Genomic DNA, 23,077 nt, shown 5'->3' with positions numbered 1-23,077 from the left:
ATGGTTGAGGACATATGATACCCCTTTCACCTGGTCATTTTGTTGAAGAAACCCCCAGATTCTCAGTAATAAACCCGTCATCCTTGTTTCTTTCGCCTGAGCCCCTTGTTTCTTACAGAGAGACCCCTTGACTTTATTTTAATCACAAAATATGTCTAAATTAGGGTTTTTGAATTTTAAAACTTCCAAAATTCAACCCTTCGGCGCCTCCTCCATACCGTCGTGGCGCGTCCGGTATGGGTCCCGAGAGCTGGTTGCGCGAGAGAGCGAGGTGCTCGAGCAAGTGCAACGTCCATGCGGCGAGCCCAGATAGATGACTGTCAGCTACTCACTCCAATACAGAGAAGAACAGATCGGGGAGGGAGAAGAGGAACGCAGAGAGGGGAAGAAGAAGATAGTTTGGTAGAGTAATTTCTTATCCTCCACGGCTTGTTTCAGACATGTGTTCCAGTTTAAGTAATGGCTATCTCTATTACATGGCCGCAGCCCTTCAATTCACCCAGTCCCGGCCCATAACCATAGCATTCGGCCTCCTCGCCCGACGGCCCAGCGGCAGCTTCACTTCTTCAGTTACTAACTTCGGGGTTGAATCTATCACCTAAGATGGTCATGCGAGCATGCATGAATAAAATTTACACGGCAAAAGATTCACGCATATCAACCACTGTTTCCATTGGGAAAATACAAGGGAAAGAGATTGACGGCTCTCAGTAACATACAACAAACAAACAATGACCAGGAATTAGCGCAAGTTACTAACATTTTATTGAATAATTTATATGTCATCACCGCGTACAGTCATTGTACTGGTGTGAGTGGTGTGTCTCTAATTAACTCGGCCTTATGATAGTATGATTATATTGACTATCAAACATCCGATTTGACACTGACCTTTAGTCAGGGAAGCAAACCCCGTAAGCAAAATAATACTACCTCCATTTCTTTTTATTTGATGCTGGCTAATACTACTTTAAACTAAAAAAAGTCAAATAACTGGAGGGAGTAGTTCAATCATGCAAATCTAGAGGGATCAAAGCATAGTGATAACATACCTTTCCGTTCTATTTTTAAGCTTTAGGCCTCCTTTGAAACGTAGGAAAATTTCATGTTTCCTGCGAAAGAAGCTGGTAAGAGAGAGATAGGTAGCAACACATGAGAAAACCCCGCATCCGCTGGCAGGAAAAAAAAAACTAGACGGAAAACCAAAAATGTTAAAAATTTGGGAAGGGGCATTCCGAGAATTGAACTCGGGACCTCTCGCACCCTAAGCGAGAATCATACCACTAGACCAAATGCCCTGCTTGGTGTTCAGAATACAATAATCCATATCTGTAGGCTAACTTGTGGAGCTGTGGTCTAAAAACAAGAGCCTCATCTTCAGGGCATGCATTCAGGATAGGCCACAGCTCTGACTGAGGGGGATTCCGAGAATTGGATTGAGCTCGGGACCTTACGCTCCCTAGGCGTACATCTTACAACTAGACTAAATCCCCATCTGTATTCTATCCATGCCAGACAGTTTTCAGAAACGAAAAAATAGATAGAAAATTCAGAATGCCAGGCTGACTTGTGCAGGAGGACCGATGGACTTGTGACCCTGGTCTACGTGCATAACTATCCTCCGGCAAACATTATGATAAGTGATTGTCGAGAAGCAACCGAGCTTTGGTTGAGTATGGTTGAGACTAACCATTATGTGAGTTGGTGTGGTGCAACATGTTCCTTTCTTTTTTTGTGATGCGCAGGTGTTGAACACTGAGGCATGCAGTCGAAGAAAATGGTGAAGATCAAGTGAGTTCGTGATAATAAAATAAGAACAACGAAGAACGGATGTGTAGAGGCTTTGATCGAGAGCCAGAGGACGGACCAAGGATGGCAAACACTTTGGGGTATCGTCGTGCAAGTGTACATATAAAGATGATGTAGATGGTATTGTCAAGACAACGGTTGACCAAGTGAAATGGAGACAACATAATTTGATGACCGGATGGTCGAGGACAAGTGATGGCACACATCAAGCTCATGGAATAAGGAATAAGAAACTCAACTTGCGTCAATATCAAACTATCGAGTGAAGGGCCTATGACCATCCCATATAAGAAACTCAACTTGGACTATTACACCTCTAGGTTTAAGTGGATCAAAGGAAACATTTGATTAAGGGTCGCTTTGGAAATGTATACTATCCTTATTAATACTAGGAGGAGCCGCCTAAGTTAGCTACCTCTCTTCAAGTGTGTTGGTTTTTCAATCCCTTGTTTTTTTGTGTGTATTTTAAGAACCCCTATTTGAAAGCCCCCAATTTTAAGAAATTAATTTATAGAAACTAGAGTGGTCCAAACATACTAGTTTATGTCCCGGTTTATAAAAATTGGATTTCCAGTTTCTTAAAAACCAAGAAACTACTCAGTTAAAACCAACTTTTGTTTGTTTAATCACATTATGAAGTGATTTCTAAGTGGTATGAGAGTGGGGAGCAGGTTGGAAGCGGCGGGAAGTAGGTTTGTTTTGGCTCTCACTCTCTAGTACAAAATTGTGACTAGATTCGCTCCACTCTCACCATGGATCAATTTACTTTTTTTGCCGTTTGGATGCGTGAGAGTAATTCTCGCTGGGATTAAAGCTATGGAAGCTATGCCAAACGCTCCGTTAGCTTTCACTTTAATCAGCTTCAATCCCCTCTAAACAAAACAAGCCCCTACTGTATTCTCTAAACTGCCTTGGGTGTGTTGGTCGGCAACTATTCTAAGTGTACTTGTCGTGATGGTTTTGGGATTTGAGAGGGCTTGAGTATAAATTTCCAAATGGGCAGGACAGGCCAGCCCGAGCTAGGCCTGACATAGATTGAGACCGCATCGGTCCAGCCCAGATTAGCTAGCAGATCATGTCGTGCTGGCCCCCGAGCTTCGAGTGAGATCCAGGCATGACCCACTAGATTAATAAACGGGTCGGACTGATCCACGGCTCGACGGGTCTAACAGGCCCATAACAATATATGACATTTAAATGACAATAGCATGCTAAAAATACACATATATGACGGTTTAAATCATGGTTGTTAACTGTAAACTTTTATTTACACTCACATGACCAATAAAAGCAAATGTTTCTTATGTTTTATACTCTACATTCAAGTATAATACATGTATTTGTATGATAAAAATAGAAAAATAAATCGAGCCGTGCCACGCCTATCCCGCTGTGCCACGTCTTAGGCCCAGGCATGACCCTAGTTTGTTAGATTGCATGCCGGGTTCAGGCCAGGTCAAACCGGTGCTGGGTTTTGGGCCGTCCGGCAAGCCCGGTCCTTCTGGACATGTATACGGTTGATGACTGATTTAGGACAAAGATCAATCTCTCGCCCAAAAAATCAGCGAGCTTTCGTCCACCCTACACTACCGGAATTTGGCTCTTTGCCGAGTGCCATATTCTTTGCCGAGTGTTTTATTGCGGGCACTCGGCAAAGAGCTCTTTGCCGAGTGCCACACAAAAAACCTTCGGTAAAAGAAAACACTCGGCGAAGAAGCTCTTTGCCGAGTGTTTTATTTTTGACACTCGGCAAAGAGTTTCTTTGCCGAGTGTCTTTTTTTGACACTCGGCAAAGGGCTCTTTGCCGAGTGTCACAAATACAACACTCGGCAAAGAGCTCATTGCCGAGTGTTTTTTCTCCAACACTAGGCAAAGTCAATTTAAAAATCACATTTTAAAGTAGTAAATTAATTCAAATGAAAAAGTTTTCAACTACAAATTTGTATAACTCATCATGATGTACAATTTATATATTGAACATTTCTTCATATGACAAAATAAAAATAAATTTGTTCATAAAACCCATATCTCTCTCGTATAGTTTATGAAACTACGAGAGAGACGTATAGAATTTGTGCATATTGTTAGAACCATCATCTGAGATAAACAAATTACCAAACAACCAAAATAAATTTGTAGATCTTGAGAAGTTATAGAAGTTTATAGTTGACAACTTTTTCATTTGAAGTCATATTGTCAACGAAAACTACGTCTGAATTTAAAAAATTTAAAATTTGAATTTTGAAAACGATTTCGAAAGGAAAAACCACCAACATGAAAGTTGTAGGTATTGAAGAGTTATGAAACTTTGTAGTTGACAATGTTTTAGTTTGAAATCATCTTGTTATGCAAAACTATGTTTGAATTTTGAAATTTGAATTTTTCAAACTGTCTCGAATGGAAAAACCACCAAAATAAAAGTTGTAGGTCTTGAAATGTAATGAAACTTTGTAGTTGACAATTTTTTGATTTGAAATCATCTTATCATTGAAAATTTCGTGTGAAGTTTTTAAATTTAAAATTCAAATTTTATAAACGGTCTCGGATGTAGAAACTATTAAAATAAAACTTTTAGATCTCAAAAAGTTATGCAACTTTATAGTTGGTCATATTTTCCAATGAACTCATTTAGTGCCTTAAATAATCAAATTACTCTCGATTTTTTATAGTATATGGGGAATGGAAACGTAATATAAACATAATTGGTGTAGTAGTGTAGTGGTATAGGAGGGTATGCGCGAGAGAGAGGTTGCGAGTTCGAATCTCATCATTTACAAAACATATAAGTTTGATTCAAAATAATAGTAAAAAATGATAGGGCAACCGGTAAGGTAATAGGGTAGGGTTGTAGAGTTGTTCCTAGAATTTAAAAAAAAATGTTTTGCTGTTTTTTTTAATTTTTTCGATTCTTAATTTGCCGAGTGTTTTTCTTTGCCGAGTGCTTTTTGACACTCGGCAAAGTCTTTGCCGAGTGTCCGAAAAAAAGCACTCGGCAAAGAACCCTTTGCCGATGAAATCTTTGCCGAGTGTTCTTTGCCGAGTGTTACACTCGGCAAAGACTTTGCCGAGTGTAAAATAGCCTTTGCCGAGTGTTTTAGACACTCGGCAAAGAACGCGATTCCGGTAGTGCTACTTCGATCGTTTTTTCTATCGTTTGACATATAGTTGTTGCGACGGCACACAATTATATTTGATACTCATAAAAAAGTTAATCTAATATCAAATTGAAAATATTATTCATATATTAGATATTAAATTGATATAAGAACAAATATTTCATCTTATATTAGCTAAAATGCCGAGAAATGTATAAGTTGAAAAGAAGTCCGACTCTATTTTTTTCATAAGTTACTCGTCCTTGTGTAGCTAGCTAGTAAAGTAGTGCTATATATATAAGTGATGCGCTAGATGTGACTTCTCTTATTGTTGGACTAGACCTTGCAGTCCTTAGTTATGTAGTCGAGCCTCGATGCGATGTTTCCTTAGAATATTATCTGTGTGTGTGTCCGTTAATCATATATCGTGAGTCGTGACTCCATCAGATCATCCCGGTCAATTTTTTACATTCTGTTTGTTTTATCTCCACCTAGCCTGTATTTTTTTAAAAAAAAAAGTTGAACAAGCATATCGATCAGTCATGGTCTTCTGATATTCACACGCCAAGCCAGCAGTTCATCGTCGTCTAGTCCTCGCTAGCTGCGAAGAGACCAGCAAGTCAACACGCGCGCCCAAAGCGCTGACGATCGATGCCATGAATAATGTAGCAGGTATGCCGTGCACTTTGTGATAAATATATGACATGTTCTTCTTTCTCTAGGTCAAGCTCGTTCTAGCTAGAGCGTATATATGCTCGTCATTCTTTTGTCGCTGTTTGTATGGTAGTCGTCATTCTTTTGTACATAGCACCCAGCAGCACGGAACAGATGACCGGAACAACATGCATAGTGTGTGTACAAACATTGCCATAAACATTTGACAACGACATGATGCAACAGGTTAGGTTATTGTTTAATATAATGAGCTACAACAACTATACGAGTGTTTCCAGTTCTTGTCGTGTTCCCGTTATATATTGCAACAAAGGACGTCGCCACTACATATATAAAAGTAACTATTCCTCCAAAGACTTAAAACATTATTGACTTTTATTTGAGATTATAATCTGTCCAGATTATAAAATCCAACAAATTTATATAATTTAAGCAGATTATAATCCTAAAAAAACACCTCTTTCGTTTCACCCCTAAGAGCTAGTTTGGGAACACCATTTTTGAAGAGATTCCTATTTTCCCAAGTGAACATGAACTAATTTCACTTGGGAAAATAAAAATTTCTTGGAAAAATAGGGTTCCCAAACTAGCCCTAAAACATATGTGATTCCCCTAATTGGTTGCAAGAGAAACTAGAACAATTTGTAGCCTAGGTAATTGGAGGGACTGTGATGCCCTAGGTCAGTAACCAATACTGGTAGATATACCGGGCAGTTTGGGGATAGTATTATTAGGCATGTTTGGAGCAAGGGAATTGGAGGTGCTAAAATCCCCCTCCGTTCCTCTTCTCCCAAACAAGCCCTTGATACATGGGTATTGGAGGGGATAAGAGGGGCTATAACCCCGCGTTATAGTAGGGGATTATAGTCTCCTCAATTTTCTTCAATACTTATGCATCCAAACAAGCACTTATAGTTTCCAGAACTGAAATGCTACATGAATGGTTTTTGTAATGGCCAGTACCATCGTCGGCTTCACAAACGATTTCTATTCGACGAAAGTGATTTTTACCCACAATTCGTACTGGGAACTGACATTGAAATTTTTTGTTACTATCTCCTCATTAAAATGTTTGCCTGATATGACCCACACTAGCTAGGATGTTATTTGGGTAGTGTGGTACCCTAGGTCCATATCACTAGCTGTAGCTCCTGAAGGACTTGATGATTGTGCCCATGTGTAGATAAGTGATGTGCGATGGTCATGAGATGGATAGACTTCGGTTTACTCATGAAACTAATCATAGCACGAGTTTGGTGTGCTGAACATGTCTCTTGTCTCATGATGCACATGCGTGAAGCATAGATATGACCAACAATAATGGACAGGGTCAACTAACTTCGTGTTGATGGACTAGGGGTGATGAATGATGGATAGGAGTCTTAGACTGATGTACCAAATGATGGAGGATGGATCGTGTGTGGCTGACATCTATGGACATTAATAACCAAGTGTACATGTGGATTAGAAAAGATAGTATTGACCAAGTTGAGATGGTAGTTGACCATGTCAAATGGGGGCACAAGGACTTGGTGATTAGGTGGTCAATTAGATAATGACATGTGTCGAGATCACGAAGGAGGCATAGTGGATACACATCTCAAGTTGGGCTCGATGGTTTGTGCCAGCGAACTAAGGCAGAGCATCAGAAGCCTGCAGGTCTGCTTCAACCCCTCCCAGTACCCAAATGGAAGTGGGAAGAAATAGACATGGATTTCGTAATCGGACTGCCTCAGACACAAAAAAGGAACGATTCTATCTGGGTTATAATCGACTGTCTTACCAAGGTAGCTCATTTCATCCCGAGCCACCCTTGCTCGGATATATCTTAAAGAAATAGTCAGACTCCATGGTATTCCACGGAAGATAGTGTCAGATAGGGGAACACAGTTCACCTCAAAATTCTGGATGAGCCTTCAGCAAGCTATGGGCACCAAGCTAGACATCAGCACCGCCTATCACCCTCAGTCAGATGGTCAGACAGAAAGGGTAAACAAGGTCCTCGAGGATTTGTTGAGAGCCTGTGTGTTGACGTTTGACAGGAATTGGGAGTCCAGTTTGCCGTATGCAGAGTTCTCGTATAACAACAGCTACCAGGCCAGTATCAAGATGTCACCGTTTGAAGCCTTGTATGGACATAAGTGCCAAACCCCTCTGATGTGGTCCAACGTAGGGGAAAAGACACTGGAAGGGCCTGCCTTCGTTAAGGAGGCAGAAGAGAAAGTTGCCCTAATCCGTAAAAGACTACTCAAAGCTCAGAGTCGGCAGAAGAGTTACGCAGACAATAGGCGGAGAGAACTCAGGTTCGAGGAAGGAGACTTCGTCTACCTCAAGGTCTCCCCAATGCACAGAGTCAAAAGATTTCAAGTGAAAGGAAAGCTAGCTCCACGATTCGTCGGCCCCTATCCTATCATTGGCAGAATAGGACCCGCAGCCTACCGCCTCGAATTGCTAGAATCCATGTCAGATATCCACAATGTGTTCCACGTATCCCAGCTCCGCAAATGCCTAAAAGTGCCAGAAAGTCACATCGAAGAGGCAATTCAGATTCAGAAGGACCTGCAGTACCGAGAAAAGCCAGTAAAGATTCTTGACTCAGCCATCCGAAAGACCCGAAACTCAGAAGTGAGACTCTGTAAAGTTCAGTGGAGGAGAGAACACTAGTAGAAAAGAGCTCAAAGCCTGCGGCACCTATATATTTTTACAGACGGATCCGGTTATCCACCGACTGTGCTATTTCTAGTGGCGGTTCCTTAAGCAAACCGCCACTAGAAATCGAATTTCTAGTGGCGGTTCCTTAAGAAAACCACCAGTAGAAATCCATGATTTGTAGTGGCGGTTTTCTTAAGGAACCGCCAGTAGAAATACGATTTCTAGTGGCGGTTTTCTTAAGGAACCGCCACTACAAATCATTTTTATCCTTAATTTTTCGAGTTTTTCAAACGACCTCGTATGACAAAACCACCAAAATAAAAGTTGTAGATCTCTAAAAGTTATGAAACTTTGTAGTTGACAACTTTTTTATTTGAACTCATTTCGGTTCTCAAAAATTGAATCTAAGTATGTCAAATTTAAAATTCAAATTTTGCAAACTACCTCGGATGAAAAAAGTGTCAAAATAAAAGTTGTAGAACTTCAAAAGTTATTTATCTTTGTAGTTGACAACTTTTTTATTTGAATTCGTTTAGGGTCTCAAATAAGCAATTTATACTCAAATGGTTGTAATATGTGGAGAAAACAACTACAAACTAGACACAAGGCATGTCATAGACGGAGTGGTAGTGGAGGGTACGCGCGAGAGTGAGGTCTACGGTTCGATTACTAACAACCGCGTAGCGCGCAAAAAATGTCTACAAATAATTTTTTTTATTATTTTTAAAATCTGTTTTATGTTTCCTGGAAACGATTTGCACTGGCGGTTTTATTACGTCGACCGCCAGTGAAAATCGATTTTCACTGGCGGTTTTATTACGTCGACCGCCAGTGAAAATCGATTTTCACTGGCGGTCTTCAGTTACCCGCCTGTAAAAATGATGATTTTTACTGGCCCCTAGCACTGACGGTTACGATAAACGCCACTAAAAATAGGTTTACGACCGCCAGTATAGAACTTCTCTGTACTAGTGGAAGGAGAAGAAGAAGCTACCTGGGAGAGTGAGGACTCTTTGAGGAGGGAATACCCTTACCTTTTCTCAAGCCCAGTCTGAATCTCGAGGGCGAGATTCCTTTAAGTGGGGTAGGTTTGTAACATCCCAAAATTTAATCCCAAGGTTAGAAACCCTAAATCTCCTAACCCACCCCTTGATTATCTCCTAAGACCCCACCTCATAAGGCATTTCATTCATCACATGCATACACCATGGTTGTTAGTAGCACATCACATAGAATATTTTGACACCTAAGAAAATATAGATAAATTTTTGTTCAAAAGAAAAAGGAAATTAAAAGGGCAAACGGAAAGAAATGGAAATAGAATTAGAAATAAAAAAAAAGAAAAAAGAAATCTCTCCCCTTCCCTCGGTTGGGCCGATTCCGGCCCAATCCACCTCTCCTCCCCCGCGCGCCGCGCTCCTCTCTCCCTCGCGGCCCACGCGGCCTATCCCTTGTGCGCCCGCTCGCGCGTCGCGCTCCTCCCTTCCCCGTTGACCGGCCGGCCCCACCCGTCAGTCGCGCCCGCCCTCGCTCCCTATCGACCGCCCTCTCTCTGACAGGTGGGCCCGCCTGTCAGCTCTCTCTCCCCCGCCCGAGATCTGCTAACGACGCGATCACCGCCGGCCGCCGCTCGCTCCATCGCCTCACCATTAACACGCTCGCCAGCTCGGTTTGGCGCCTTGCGCCACCACGCACTGTGCCCGAGCTGTCCCTTCACCCCGCCTGCCCGAGCCGTCCCGTTGCCACTGTATACCATCATCACCGCCGTGGCAAGATCGCCGGTGCTCGCCACCTCTCATCCCTTCCCCGCCCCGGGCGCCTATAAAAAGGACCGCCCGAGCTCCATTCTTCCTCGCACCAGCCTCGGCCACTCCCTCTCCCCCTCCACTGGACTGAATCGCGCCCGGCGCCGCTGCCTTCCTTCCCTCCGGTGAGCCCCTCCCTCTCCCCTCTGTTAGCTTATAGCCAAATTGCTATAGCTCTTAAGCTCCGCCACTGCGCCCCAATTTCAGCACGCACCCCCCCTTTGCCTATTGTGCCCAGTAGCCTCGCCGGCGACTTCACCGTCACAAGCGCCCGCCACCTCGCTGTGGATCGGCCGTCCCGAGCACCCTCCGACCAAATTAACCCCTCCACCGTAATCCCCTAACCCTACTCATGCCTTACCACCATCCCGTCGACGCAAAACCGGACCACCGGCGAAGAACCGCCGCGGAACTTCACCGGCGACCGGTTCTCCCCGCCGCGAACCGCCTCCCCCCATCATCCCTCCCTAACGTCGTCCCCCCTCCTCGCTGGCACGTGGGCCCGCGACCACGGCGCCGTCCCCGCGCCATCCTCCGCTGGTGGGCCGGCTGAGCCGAAATCCCCCTGGCCCAGTTAGCAGGAAATCGCTTTTCTTTTTCCTTTTTCCATTTCTTTTTCCTATTTTCATGTATTTATGCATATATTGATATTTTGTGCACCAAAAATAGTCTAAATAAATGATAGGGCACAAAATAATAATATTTAAAAGTTGGCACACTCCACCAAGCCACCATGTTGATGTATTGTTCCTTACCTATTTTTGCTAGGAGAAGAGGGATCCGATCCTCCACAATTTGTAGCTCCGGAAGAAGGGCAGGAACCCGACCTCTCCGAAATAGATATTTCGTGCCAGGAGAACTTCGACGAAGGCAAGTCCATTCTTCCCTTGATGCATAAATTATCTACTCTTTCTACCACTACCTAAGCCGGGAATAAGGAATGGGTCTTTTGCATGGTGAGAAGAGAGATAGCCTGCATTAAAGAATATCTTTTGAGTACAAAATGTGGGATGAGAAAAGGGTGGTGTTTTTACTTAGCGATGTTTTCAAAAAAGTGTATGATGAAGGGCATTCACCCTTATCACCTTTTGAGTGGGATAATCTGGGACTCCCTGGTTTAGGGGAGGGCCTTAGGTGTTGGCTCAGCCAGGTTAGGTGTGAGCAGGAGGATTGTCCCCTCATATAAGGACCGGTTTGTCATCCTTCACTACCTGTACTCATGACAAGTACAACCACTCGAGACTGTATAGGCAGTCACTCAATCTGAACTCGTACGGTCCAAACCCTAGGGTTATGATGGCTAGGGAGCACCAGGAGGATAAGGAGGGGGAATGTTTTGTCTGGTTTGGACATGGCGGTGGCCTGACTCCTTCCGATATAACCGTTAAGGTAAGAACGTGCGAGGAAAGAAAGAGATTCGGATTCGGGTCTCATTGGCCATGAGACTGCAGAGCCGGACTAGTGGGTAAAGTGTACCCCTCTGCGCAGAGTTCAAACCTATTCGAATAGTCTGTGTCCACTGGAATGGACGAGTCTGGTGTGGTATGACAATTAGTGTTTATAACCTCCGCGAACAGGGAAATGTGTGAGTGGGTGTGTTTTTGGAAATGAAAACAATGCCACGGGAGTAAGATGCTCAGTGGTGGTTGAGTGTGAAAATGTGCTACTTCCTTCTTTGGGGAAAACCATCAAAGCATTGTCTTTCTCTGGAAAAGAAGAGTGACTTCAACTCCACCATATAAAAGCATGTATTATATAGGCCCCTCTCTCTTTACGGGTGGGATGGGCTTGCGGAATACCTAGTGTATTCACCCAGATTTATTTATGTTTTTCGGCAGCTGAAGACTTCCTTTCTGCTATGCTCGACTAGAAGGGGGTTGTGTCTGCATCCAGTTCTGCCTGTGGCTTGGGCTAGTTTATCTTCGACTACGGTCTGTATTTCAGGCTCATTAGATCTTGTACTCTGATATTGTAATAACTTTTATTTGAATTCTGTACTATTTGAAGTAAGGAATGTGGTTACTAGCCTCCTGGGACTAGTAATTGTTTCACATTTGAGTCCTAGAGGATTGGGGCGCTTCACTATGTGACTCATGTCATCCAATTTTTTGCGCGCATAAACTGGAAAGGAAAATATAATCCAAAATTTGCGCGCATGCAATGGAAGCTCTCATGATTTTGCCATAATTTTTGGATCTGTATAAAAATATAAACCACATGCATGCGGCTGCCATGTTTTTCGGATCTGTCATAAAAATAGGATCGTAATAACAACCTACTAGAGCTAATAACCTCTCACATTGACTCGGTATTTACGCTTATAATTGAGGGATTTTATGCTCAAAACTTAAGGTTTTTACGCTCCAACCCGGAGATGCGTCCACTAGTGAACAACATGCCAGATTTTTTACATAGTGTAACGAATTACATAAATAACTACACCGTGTAGTATAATTTGTATCAGTATATATCATAAACTAGTTCTAATGTGTTTAACTGCATGGCTGTTGTAGGGTTCCTATATTTATGAAGGAAATAAAACATTAAATACGATTTTGTGTTTCTATGCATGCAATTCATTTCTTATCATTGCATATTCTTTCTATCATAAATTAGTGTGCATGCAGCTGATAACAGATTTTTATACAGTATACCGAATTGCATAATTATCTACACAGTGTAGCATATTTAGTATCGGTATATATCATAAAATTGTCATTACGAGTCTAGCTGCATGGCTGTTGCAGCGATCCTAAATTTATGGAGGAAATAAAACATTTAAAAATAGAAACCGCCACACATATCTTTTCTAAATTTACGCGCATGCAAGGGAATGTGTTTGACTCATGCATGCATTTTGTCATAATTTTTGGATCTCTATAAAAATAGAAACCGCATGCTTGCGGCTGCCATGTTTTTCGGATCTGTCATAAAAATATGATCGTAATAACAACCTACTAGAGCTATCAAACTCTCACATTGGCTCAGTATTTACGCTTATAATTGATGGATTTTATGCTCAAAACTTAAGGTTTTTACGCTCCAACCCGGAGATGCGTCCACCAGTGAACAACATGCCAGATTTTTTACGCGGTGTACCGAATTGTATAAATAACTACACCGTTTAGTATAATTTGTATCAGTATATATCAAAAAACTAGTTCTAATGTGTTTAGCTGTATGACTGTTGTAGAGATCCTATATTTATGAAGGAAATAAAACATTAAATACGATTTTTTGTTTCTATGCGTGCAATTCATTTCCTTTCATTGCACATTCTTTCCATCATAAATTCGTTCGCATGCAGCTGATAACAGATTTTTACGCAATATACCAAATTGCATAATTATCTACACAGTGTAGCATATTTAGTATCAGCATATATCATAAAACGGTCCTTACGAGTTTAGCTGCATGACTGTTGCATCGATCCTAAATTTATGAAGGAAATAAAGCATTTAAAAATATAAACCGCCACACATATCTTTCCTAAATTTACGCATATGCAATAGAACATGTTTGATTAATGCATACATTCCTTTTTTGCGCGCACAGACGTGGACGCGAGTGGCGCACCCGATAGCCTGGTTTATATATATATATATATATATATATATATATATATATATATATATATATATATATATATATATATATATATATAGGGCGTTGGTAATGGAAGCCCTGGGCTTCATATAGGTGCGCGGAGCCCCAGCCGGACGAGCCGAACGTGGTCGAACCGAATGGATCGATCCAGGCGGCCCGTTTTAATGCAGTCCAGTTATGCAAGTATAATTGCTTGTACAAATATGCGTAAACAAACGTGGGCGACGTGTTCGTACGTGGATCGGTGACGTGTAACCCGTAAAAGGGGAAGCGCATTTAAACAGACAGTTACGACACCGTAAATATATTCATAACATTGCATAGATGTCTGTTACTCCGCCGAACAGATCGCCCACGATCAGCGCGGCCACGATCCTAAAATTAAGCGGGTAATGGATATGCGCCGTGAAATATGCGTCCACGATATTGGATATACGTTTGGTACAGGGAAAAAAATCATAATCTTCCAGAAAAGTGGTGAGTACGCATCATTTGATAGTCCACTGCTGGGTGAACGGCGATTTGGATCTGGAAGATGGCGGCGCCATGGGGAAACAAGACCATAAGTGAGTATGCGACGCCGACGTCTGTTCATAGACAAAATCAATGCTTGGATATCGTAACAATGGTGCAGGAAGAAGAACAAGGAGGGTACCAGTTAGCGTCAGATGGAATTACGCATACAGAATCAGCTACTGCTGTAAACGCAATTACTCCACCGGCAGCTTTGAGGGCCCCAGGGGTTGATGAACAGACCATATTTGAGGCATCAAGGATGACAGTAACTGAAGGAGGGCAGCACCTTAATACTATGCGTACTATTGGTGATCATGAACAGGACACACCAGTGATTCTGCAGAGACATGTAAGTAATATTGAACTGATTTGAATTTTCAGTATTGAACGTTGAATTGTATACAGTATAAGGCAGCTAGAGATGGTGTGACATTAAGTATTTATATTGTGCATACACTGTGAAACTTTTGGCTGAAAATTGTTATGATCTACATACAACATAAAAATATGTAGGGTACCATAGATGATACAATTTATATTTTTTGGACAGGAAGTTACAATTGATCCGAGATTAGTACCTAAAGTTGGTATGACATTCAGTGGGGTGGATGAAGCATATAAATTTTATAGTAGGTATGCATATGAAGTTGGATTTCCATTGAAAAAGTATAGGGAACGGAAAAATTGTAAGTGGTTGAATTGCTCGATGGAAGGCAAAAGATCAGTAAGGGGAATATCAAACCCAAAGGTACGTAGTACCAGTTCGAAACGGACACAATGCAAGGCCGGTATGAAACTTAAAAAAATTTATGATGATGCAAAAGAGACAGTTATATCAGTGCGTATTGATCTGTTGCACTTGGATCATAATCATGAATTTTTTAAAAAGGATACCGAAAAGAATCAATTACAATGCAACAAGACGCATGATCCTGAATACATGGAGTTCATAAGTTCAATGCAAGAGAGTCGAATCCCGCAACATTGTATTATGGATTATGTATCAGAAATGCACGGTGGTCCTGAGAGTGTGCCTGTAACAGCACAGGACATGTATAACCTGTAAGTTTATGATATGTACCGATTGATATACATAATGATATATGCTGGTTGTTGTTTCTGCCTAATGCTAAATTCTCACAATAATTTCAGGAAAAAGGCAAAGCAACGAGAAAGAAATGCAAATGATGTGGCAAAGCTACTATCCTTTTTTGCATCCTGCAAAAAGGATAATCCACAATTTTTCTCTGACTTCCAATTGGATAAAGAAGGCAAGATTTTAAGCATATTTTGGTCACATGCAAGCCAGCAAGGGGATTACATTGATTTTGGTGATGCGGTTACATTTGACACAACACATAAGACTAATCTGTATGAAAAACCACTAGGTATGTTTGTTGGTTCAAATCACCACCTACATTGCACTATATTTGCTTTCGCATTGTTGGGGGATGAAACTGTTGATACATTTGAATGGGTATTCAACGCCTTCAAAACATGCATGGGAACCGAAGGTCCACGAGTGATGCTGACAGGTACGACTGATAATAATGAATTAAATGTATATACATCAACTATGGCTTAAATTAGATATTATTTTCTTTATATAACCTGGAACAAGATTCGTACAATTGTGTCATATATGTTTGCAGATCAAGATCCTGCAATGCCAGTAGCCCTCGAGAGGGTTTTCCCGCATACAATACATCGTTTATGTCTATGGCATGTGCAAAATAGGTATATGCCTTTTCTAAACGAGTTGTATGCAAGATTTGAGGAAATGGACTTTAAGACACGGTTTCAATCTATAATACATCATCCTTTGACTGAGTTGGAGTTTGAGACTGCATGGTCAATGCTACTTGAAGATTTTGATCTGCACGATAACAGTACTCTGGATAAGCTGTATGGAATACGTAAGGATTGGGTGCCTGCTTTTTTTAAAAATCATTATTGTGGTCTAATGTTGTCTACACAGCGTAGCGAAAGCATGAACAGGCTTGTCAAAAGTGCACATGTTGATGCAAATACTCCGCTTCATCAATTCGCCAAGCAAATGATGAAACTTCTACACAGTAGAAAGATGAAAGAGTCAAAAGAAGCAGTGGGAAGCATGGTGAGGATAAAATTGTTATGTCGTATATTGATACTTTAATATAAGTGTAAACTAATTTGCATTATATATGCCACAGGGTCAAAAGGAAACGAACACGCTATACATGTTTGAGATAAGGGTTGCAAGAGCATACACAAGGGCTGTGATGTGTAGATTCCAGGAATCTTTGAAATATGCAACCGCATTCAAGATAATGCATGACGAAGAAGGGGGTGCAAATGATTGGGTAGTGCAACATACAACTAGATCGAATAAAATTGTTTGGGGACAGCACCAATTCAAAGTCACAGCTGATGAAGATGCAGGAAAGTATACTTGTGAATGCAAACATTGGGAACATACAGGTATGGAGTACTACAAAGTAAATATATACATTGAAAACATATGAACAAAATCTTAAGATCATTATTGTTTTATAGGGCTATTCTGTGTACATGTACTACGCGCGTTTATGCATCTTCAGATTGACCGGATACCGAAAGAATATATTTTACAAAGATACACCACCTCTGCAAGGCAAGATGTTCCGTTTTCAAGAGATGATAGGAATTTGAAGGGGAAGGATGGAGAAACTAAGTCATATAGACAGAAGATGTTGCTTAAAAAGGCAATGAAAGTAGTGCATCATGCTAGTTTATCCAAAGCAGGAAATGATAGAGCCCTAACAGTAATGGATGAGCTTCTCGAAGTACTTTCGCGTTTGGAAACAGATATAGACGTTGAGGAAACTTGTGGAACTAGTGGAGGAGATGGTATACAGGTATGTAATGTTTTAATATGTATGTTGCAACATATTATTAATCATATTATATTGATGAGGTGTGAAACAATAAAATCTCAGGACGATGATGAAGCCAATAGAGACAACGAAAAGGATGATGAATTTGACGAAAGGAATAACAAGGTTTGAATCGTTCTGTTGTTAATGTTTATTTGTAAATGATGTATAATGATCTTTCATCCAAATTTTCAGGAAATTCAAGACGTATCTATTATACTTGAACAAGGTGTGGTCAATGATCAAATACATATACCAGTACGTCCATTAGAAGAGGTAATATCTTTAACAACTTTACTGATTTGCAGTTATACATATACATGATTTATACGTTTGAGTTATTGGGTTATGATTGAGCTTAACAAAATGTGTTGTCAATTACAGATTAATTTGCATGATCACGCAATAATGAATGTTAGTGGTGTCAGTGAACAAAATGATAATGCCAGAAAGGTAATAATGGTATAAATACTGTATGTTGGACTACATAATATTATATGCTGAGAAGTATTTACTTTTGAATTGCAGAAACTGGAATTTGCAGTCGATGGGATAAGCTTGGCAAGACCAAATAACTCAAGACCCAAAGGAAGAACAATAAAGGGGAGTGAAGAAAGGGTTATTAAATTGGGAGCTAAAGGTACAAAGAAAATGACCAGGAAATGTCAGAAGTGTGGAATTGCTGATGGTCACAACAGTAGGACATGTTTGTCAATGGAGGAAAATAGACAAAGGTTGGCAAGCCTTGCTGGACGTAAGAGAGGACGACCTCCAGGATCTAGGAACAAGGGTGGCAGTAAAGCTCCTGATTGGAATGAGACAACAACATCTAAAAAACACGCAAATGAGTTCGATAGTAGTGAGTCAGACAGTGATTAGAATGTTGTATGAGATACGATTAATTTGTTTTTACAATAAACCTTGCTTGTTTGGCAACTGATTTATATAGAGGTGGATATTGAAATCTAATAAATGTTGCGTATATTGCTTAATAATGTTGCGTAACTGGAACTACAAAACAGCGTATATAACTTGTGGGATGATCGTATAATGTGTAAACTATATACCAGTACTGTTGATAAAACGACAGCAGTGAGTCAGGCGCGCGAGTAGTCTGTTGTATCTGATAGAAATAATCTAAGATATAAAGTTGTTGAAATCTGATAAATATAGCGTATATTGCTTACTAATGTTGCATAATTGGAAGTAGGAAACATCGTATATGGCCTGGATGATACTCGCATATAAACAGATGGTAGTATTAAGCAATGAGGTATACATATAACATCTTCAGAACATAAAAACAGATCATATTTAAAGCACACAGAAGTGAAAACATCTGATGTTCACATATTCGCGACATAACCATAAGTATCCAGCCAACTAAAGTTCACAGAAAGAACCTGGGTAACACCCCTAACACAAAGTAGCATGACAATTGTTCTGAAAACAGCACATATAAGGAAGCTTCCTACAATTGTTAACTGAACAAAATGGCCAAAATACCACAGTACGGTACATTGCCCACACCATTTCTTAGATCTGACATAGTTCACTAATTGCGCGCAAACATAAATCTCTGGATATCTAATGGAAGTGGCAACGCCTTGTTGATGCGATGGAATGTGAGTTGATGAAGGGCATGAGCACGTAGATCTCGGGAATTGTCCTGCAATAAAAGCATAGCTTGCATCAGACACATCTATAGCTAACATGAACAATTGATGGCAACCGGACTATAGAAACAGTTAGCACAGACACTTACTGGTTGATTGAAAGAAGATATGACACCTGCATTGTGATCATAAGATTTCATGTAACTCATCACAAAAAATCCACAGTCATTTGACCTTGTCCTCATTGTTGGGCAGTTAGATGGCATATCCAATGGAAAATTACCAAACTTAGGAAATTCTGCGTTGGGGCAAACGTGTTGTAACGCTTTGCTCAGCCTACTCATTACCACCCTAGCCCATGGGAATTTCCTGCCACCTAAATAAATTGGATCATAATGATAGTCCTTCCATTCGGTGCCACCAAGTTGTATACCATAGGGATTCGAATCTAAAATGTGGATAACCCGGTGGTGTAGATTGATCACATAGAGTGTCCAATGACCCCTGCTAAGCATAGGTACCATTATCTGTTGATGAGAAAAGTAAATATAGGTTACATGTTGCTGTTGTAAAGTCATGATAATTAAAATGTACAGTTAATGAGCTGATGAAACTGTGAACAAAATGTTAATGGGACTTACCGACTTGCATTTATCCAGATTCACCAAAGCAGGCAATGTGTTGTGCAAGCAATTCTGTAGGACATTTTGATCAAACGGCTGAGGATTCTTGCTGTGACGTTCCTGTTCTTCAAAATTTAACAGAGCCTATAAAAAAATAGAGTGTGTAAGTATATTATGTGTATAGTTACAATAACTGTGAAGAAGAACCTACCCCAACGTTGACATCAAGTATTAATCTGTTAGATGTCAGAGTTCGACGATGATTTTTAGAATCATCACGAACACACTCTATGAAACACTGCATGAAGACATCCTCAAGACATTTACCCTCCGCGAAAGAATCATAAATATCCATACAGTTTGCACTGTAATCACCGTAATCAATAACTACCCTGTATGATGAACAAAGGTATAGATTCTTATTTCATAAATGAACCAACTTATAAATACGTTATTCGTAATTTGGGTTACATGTACCTGCTTTGGTCAATGTCCTTGGAACAAATTAAATCCCACAGAGAACGGATACACTCTTGCTCTGTAAGTGGTGGATCAGATCCAGAGATTGTAGTACCTTTGAGTGTATCAACCTGAAATGCAACATGGTTGTAAGTGGTTGAACATTAAAAAAATCAGTTTAATATCATAAAAAGCATTATGTAATATGTATGTTATCATACTGACATGAGGAGTTGGGGTCTGGTCAAAAACTGGCCCACTGTCATTTTGTTCCATCTCCTCTGTTGCCATTGCACCTCTCTACACAAAGGTATATAATTAGGATAACTGTGTTGTATGTATAGTAAAATGTAATTATAACATGAGACATGGACTGCTAACAAACATTTTTTTCCGGTGTCACGTCAAATTTGGGCAAGCAGGTGCAAGCTGATGTGGTTTGAGGTGTGATATTTGTGTTCCTCAAACTTATGTTTCGAACATCAAAACAGAACTCCTGTTGACAAAAAAAGTGTGGTTCGCATACTGCTAAAAAGAAGTATGCATACATGTACGTATAATGAGTAAAAATAGTATTGTCGTTGGACAAATTACCTGTTGATCTGAAACCACATCCGATTCGTCGGGAAAGGTCTCAAGGACTGTACGGATATGCTGTTGTCTTTCGTGAATTTCTTCAAACTGAGTAGCACCCAGTTGGGTCTCAAGCTGCGAAGCTTGGGATGGCATATCGGGTGTGGGCTGGGTGGCATCAACTGTGTGTCCTTGTACACAATTATATTGAAAATAATATATGTCAAAATTTGAATTATAAATCAAATGTTGATGTGTATACGTGACAAAAACATAAGCTGTTAACTGTACTCAAAAAACGTATACACATGTCAAAAGATAAAATGTTCTGAATAGTGAATACCTGCTGAATCAGCCGAATTCCCCGGTTGCTGTGGCTCATCCGTCTCGTTTTCCAAATTTTCAGACTCGGCACGTAGTACCTCGTCTATCAATTCTATAAACTTGTCTGCTATGTCATATTGCTTGACAATAATTTTGTCGATGCTGTCTTTTATGGCTACGCATGACTTGTCAACCTCCAAGTCATATGCAGCAAGAATATCTGTGAATTTAGATCGATGACGATGGGGGAGATCGTTGATCTTACTTGACATCATCTCTTTGATAGATGGAAGTTTGATGTTAAAAGTTGGCCGAGGCATGGGGCCAGGGCGCGGTGCATCAAAAATATTGGTCCTGCACTCCGGCTGGTTGTTCAGCAAAAAATAGTAAGAATCCATGTCCACCTTCGTATTCTATTTGTTCAATAAATAATCATAAACAGTGGATATAATACATCATAAACTTGCCTCAGATTGGCGATCAATCTTAGGTCCAACTGCATAGCATGTCTCCGTCGAGCTTCGGAACTAGAAATAAAATTGTAGTTACTATGAGTAACCAACTGTGTAACTATGCATAACCAACTGTGAAAATATGAATAACTTACTTCACAGTGTCCGAAAGATTCAGCCCCATAGCGAACCTTCCTCTTGTCAGCTTTGGTCAAAGCTTTTATGCTATTCTTATCAAAAAATTTAATGCGAGGTGTGCCACTCTTATTATGGGGGGCAGCGGCTGTATGCAGGTGATCCAAGTAGTACAACTACATTAAAAGAATTACAATGTTCAATAGCAATGTAAGTAGACATAACAAACATCGTAAAACATGTTACATAACTACCAAAGTTAGGAACCAATAATGAAATAAATGTGCATACGGAAAAACACTATACTTACAAGGACAACAATGGAGCATCCATAGATAGTCGTGGAGACATTTGTGGTGATCCGGTTGTGCCACTTCTTGGCAGCTTCACATAGATCATTAAAAATCAACTGGCACCAGTCGATCTCATGGAAACGGTGCATTTCTTCTGTGAGAAGCACCTCATGATATGTGATGCCCCAGCTAGCAGTTGGAAACAGCAATCTGTTGAATAGAATGAGGAAGAAACATCTGATTGAAAGGTCATCATCCTCGCCTTTCCTTAATCGATCCTGTAGAAATGCCACATTGAACTCATCTTTGGCCACACCAAGCTCTGCCCTCAAGTTGCTTGCTGCAACTGCTTCATCAATACCCAAAGGTTTACCACCTCCATGATTTGGCACGCCAAGAATAAGATGAACAATATCCTTTGTGATCTTGAGTTCCTTTCCTGGACCAGGACGTATTGTCATATCCTTGGGGTCTAGCTTGTCCATCAACCATTGGAGGTGTGATCTACTGCACAGCGCATCTACTGTCATATCAAGAATGGAAGAGAAGCCTTTGCGTCTTATAGCCTCACGTTGTCTTTCATTCAAAATGTTAATGCTTGCAATGACATCTTGAGGGTTGCACCTCACATTAAGCCTCTGTTAAACAATATACAACATGAAATAATTTTGTTATTATGAAAAAAATAATCAGAACATTACAAATATGAAATTGTTTGTTGGGTATGCATAACATTAACCTGTCGGGGTAGCTCCTCATGTTTAACCCTCTTTGTCACGACTTTTCTTAACACTCTTGTGTGGCTTTCAGAAACATTGCGCTTCTTCATAGCTGGCATGAAGTCATCTTCATCAGAATCAATCTGAACTGTTTCATTGGTCACATTTTGACTGTCAGCAATTGAAGGATTTTCAACTTCTGGACATGGGTTAGGATGTTCTGCAGAGGGAATGTCTACACTGAAGCACTCCTGGCTTGACTGGATTGTTATACGCTTGGGGTTATTTGGAGGACGGTCGACTTGCTTCATTTTTTTAAATTAACAGCTGCATACATAATATACAATGTTGTAAAAAATAAAAGGTTATATATGCATATGTATTTATGGTGTGGTATGATTGAATCAATTAACCTAATTGTTTTAAATACCAAACCTAAAACATCTGAATATACTGTTCTCTATTTACATTTGCATACACATACTGAACTGTTTCAATTATTAGGAAAACTGAATATGTTTCAATAAAAACAACCCTTGCTATGACCAAATAATGTGTTAGCTGTAATGCTCTGAAATAAATTAATGTATGCACTAAACAGATATGAAATTTTAAATGAAAAATATACTCTAGGAATAACAACTAGTTGACTGCTCATTTACTAAACACATTTACATAAATAATCTGAATATGTTTGAGCAAAACAAAAGTTGCTATAACCAAACTGTATTGTCTGTGACCTAGTGTAATAAATAATGTCTGTTTTGTAATAATACAAAACTGTATATGATTCAATAAAACATGTACTGAACTGTTCAAAAAGTAAGTGAA

The 23,077-nt window shown here is 40.3% G+C and overlaps 3 protein-coding genes, 1 long non-coding RNA gene and 1 other non-coding gene across 5 annotated transcripts; 3 read left to right on the top strand and 2 right to left on the bottom strand.

Moving 5' to 3' along the window:
- Positions 1-1,226: 1,226 nt before the first annotated feature.
- TRNAP-AGG (transfer RNA proline (anticodon AGG)) lies at positions 1,227-1,298 on the bottom strand. The gene has a single exon. It is a non-coding gene; the product is annotated as a tRNA-Pro (tRNA).
- A 12,969-nt stretch (positions 1,299-14,267) lies between these two features.
- Positions 14,268-15,834, top strand: LOC103631257 (protein FAR-RED IMPAIRED RESPONSE 1-like). Its single transcript, XM_020549212.1, has 4 exons — positions 14,268-14,507; positions 14,709-15,220; positions 15,311-15,719; positions 15,811-15,834. Exons 1-4 carry the CDS (start codon positions 14,268-14,270, stop codon positions 15,832-15,834), a joined length of 1,185 nt encoding a protein of 394 aa, XP_020404801.1.
- Positions 15,835-16,495: 661 nt separating this feature from the next.
- On the top strand, positions 16,496-17,179 carry LOC109944629 (uncharacterized). Its single transcript, XR_002267761.1, has 3 exons — positions 16,496-16,618; positions 16,694-17,034; positions 17,116-17,179. It is a non-coding gene; the product is annotated as an uncharacterized lncRNA (long non-coding RNA).
- A 66-nt stretch (positions 17,180-17,245) lies between these two features.
- LOC103629690 (uncharacterized) lies at positions 17,246-17,977 on the top strand. The gene is made up of 3 exons (XM_020549399.1): positions 17,246-17,328; positions 17,437-17,505; positions 17,581-17,977. Exons 2-3 carry the CDS (start codon positions 17,461-17,463, stop codon positions 17,929-17,931), a joined length of 396 nt encoding a protein of 131 aa, XP_020404988.1. The 5' UTR covers positions 17,246-17,328; positions 17,437-17,460; the 3' UTR covers positions 17,932-17,977.
- Positions 17,978-18,607: 630 nt separating this feature from the next.
- LOC103648163 (uncharacterized) lies at positions 18,608-22,557 on the bottom strand. The gene is made up of 8 exons (XM_035965104.1): positions 22,267-22,557; positions 21,545-22,165; positions 19,976-20,050; positions 19,769-19,881; positions 19,503-19,683; positions 19,310-19,435; positions 18,818-19,195; positions 18,608-18,721 (listed from the first exon to the last, which is right to left on the bottom strand). Exons 1-8 carry the CDS (start codon positions 22,555-22,557, stop codon positions 18,608-18,610), a joined length of 1,899 nt encoding a protein of 632 aa, XP_035820997.1.
- Between the last annotated feature and the right edge of the window lie 520 nt (positions 22,558-23,077).

Source organism: Zea mays, chromosome 2 (assembly GCF_902167145.1).
Source record: "Zea mays cultivar B73 chromosome 2, Zm-B73-REFERENCE-NAM-5.0, whole genome shotgun sequence".
Lineage (NCBI taxonomy): Eukaryota > Viridiplantae > Streptophyta > Magnoliopsida > Poales > Poaceae > Zea > Zea mays.
The sequence above is the reverse complement of the archived record's forward strand: the minus strand, read 5'-3'. Positions and strand labels throughout refer to the sequence as shown.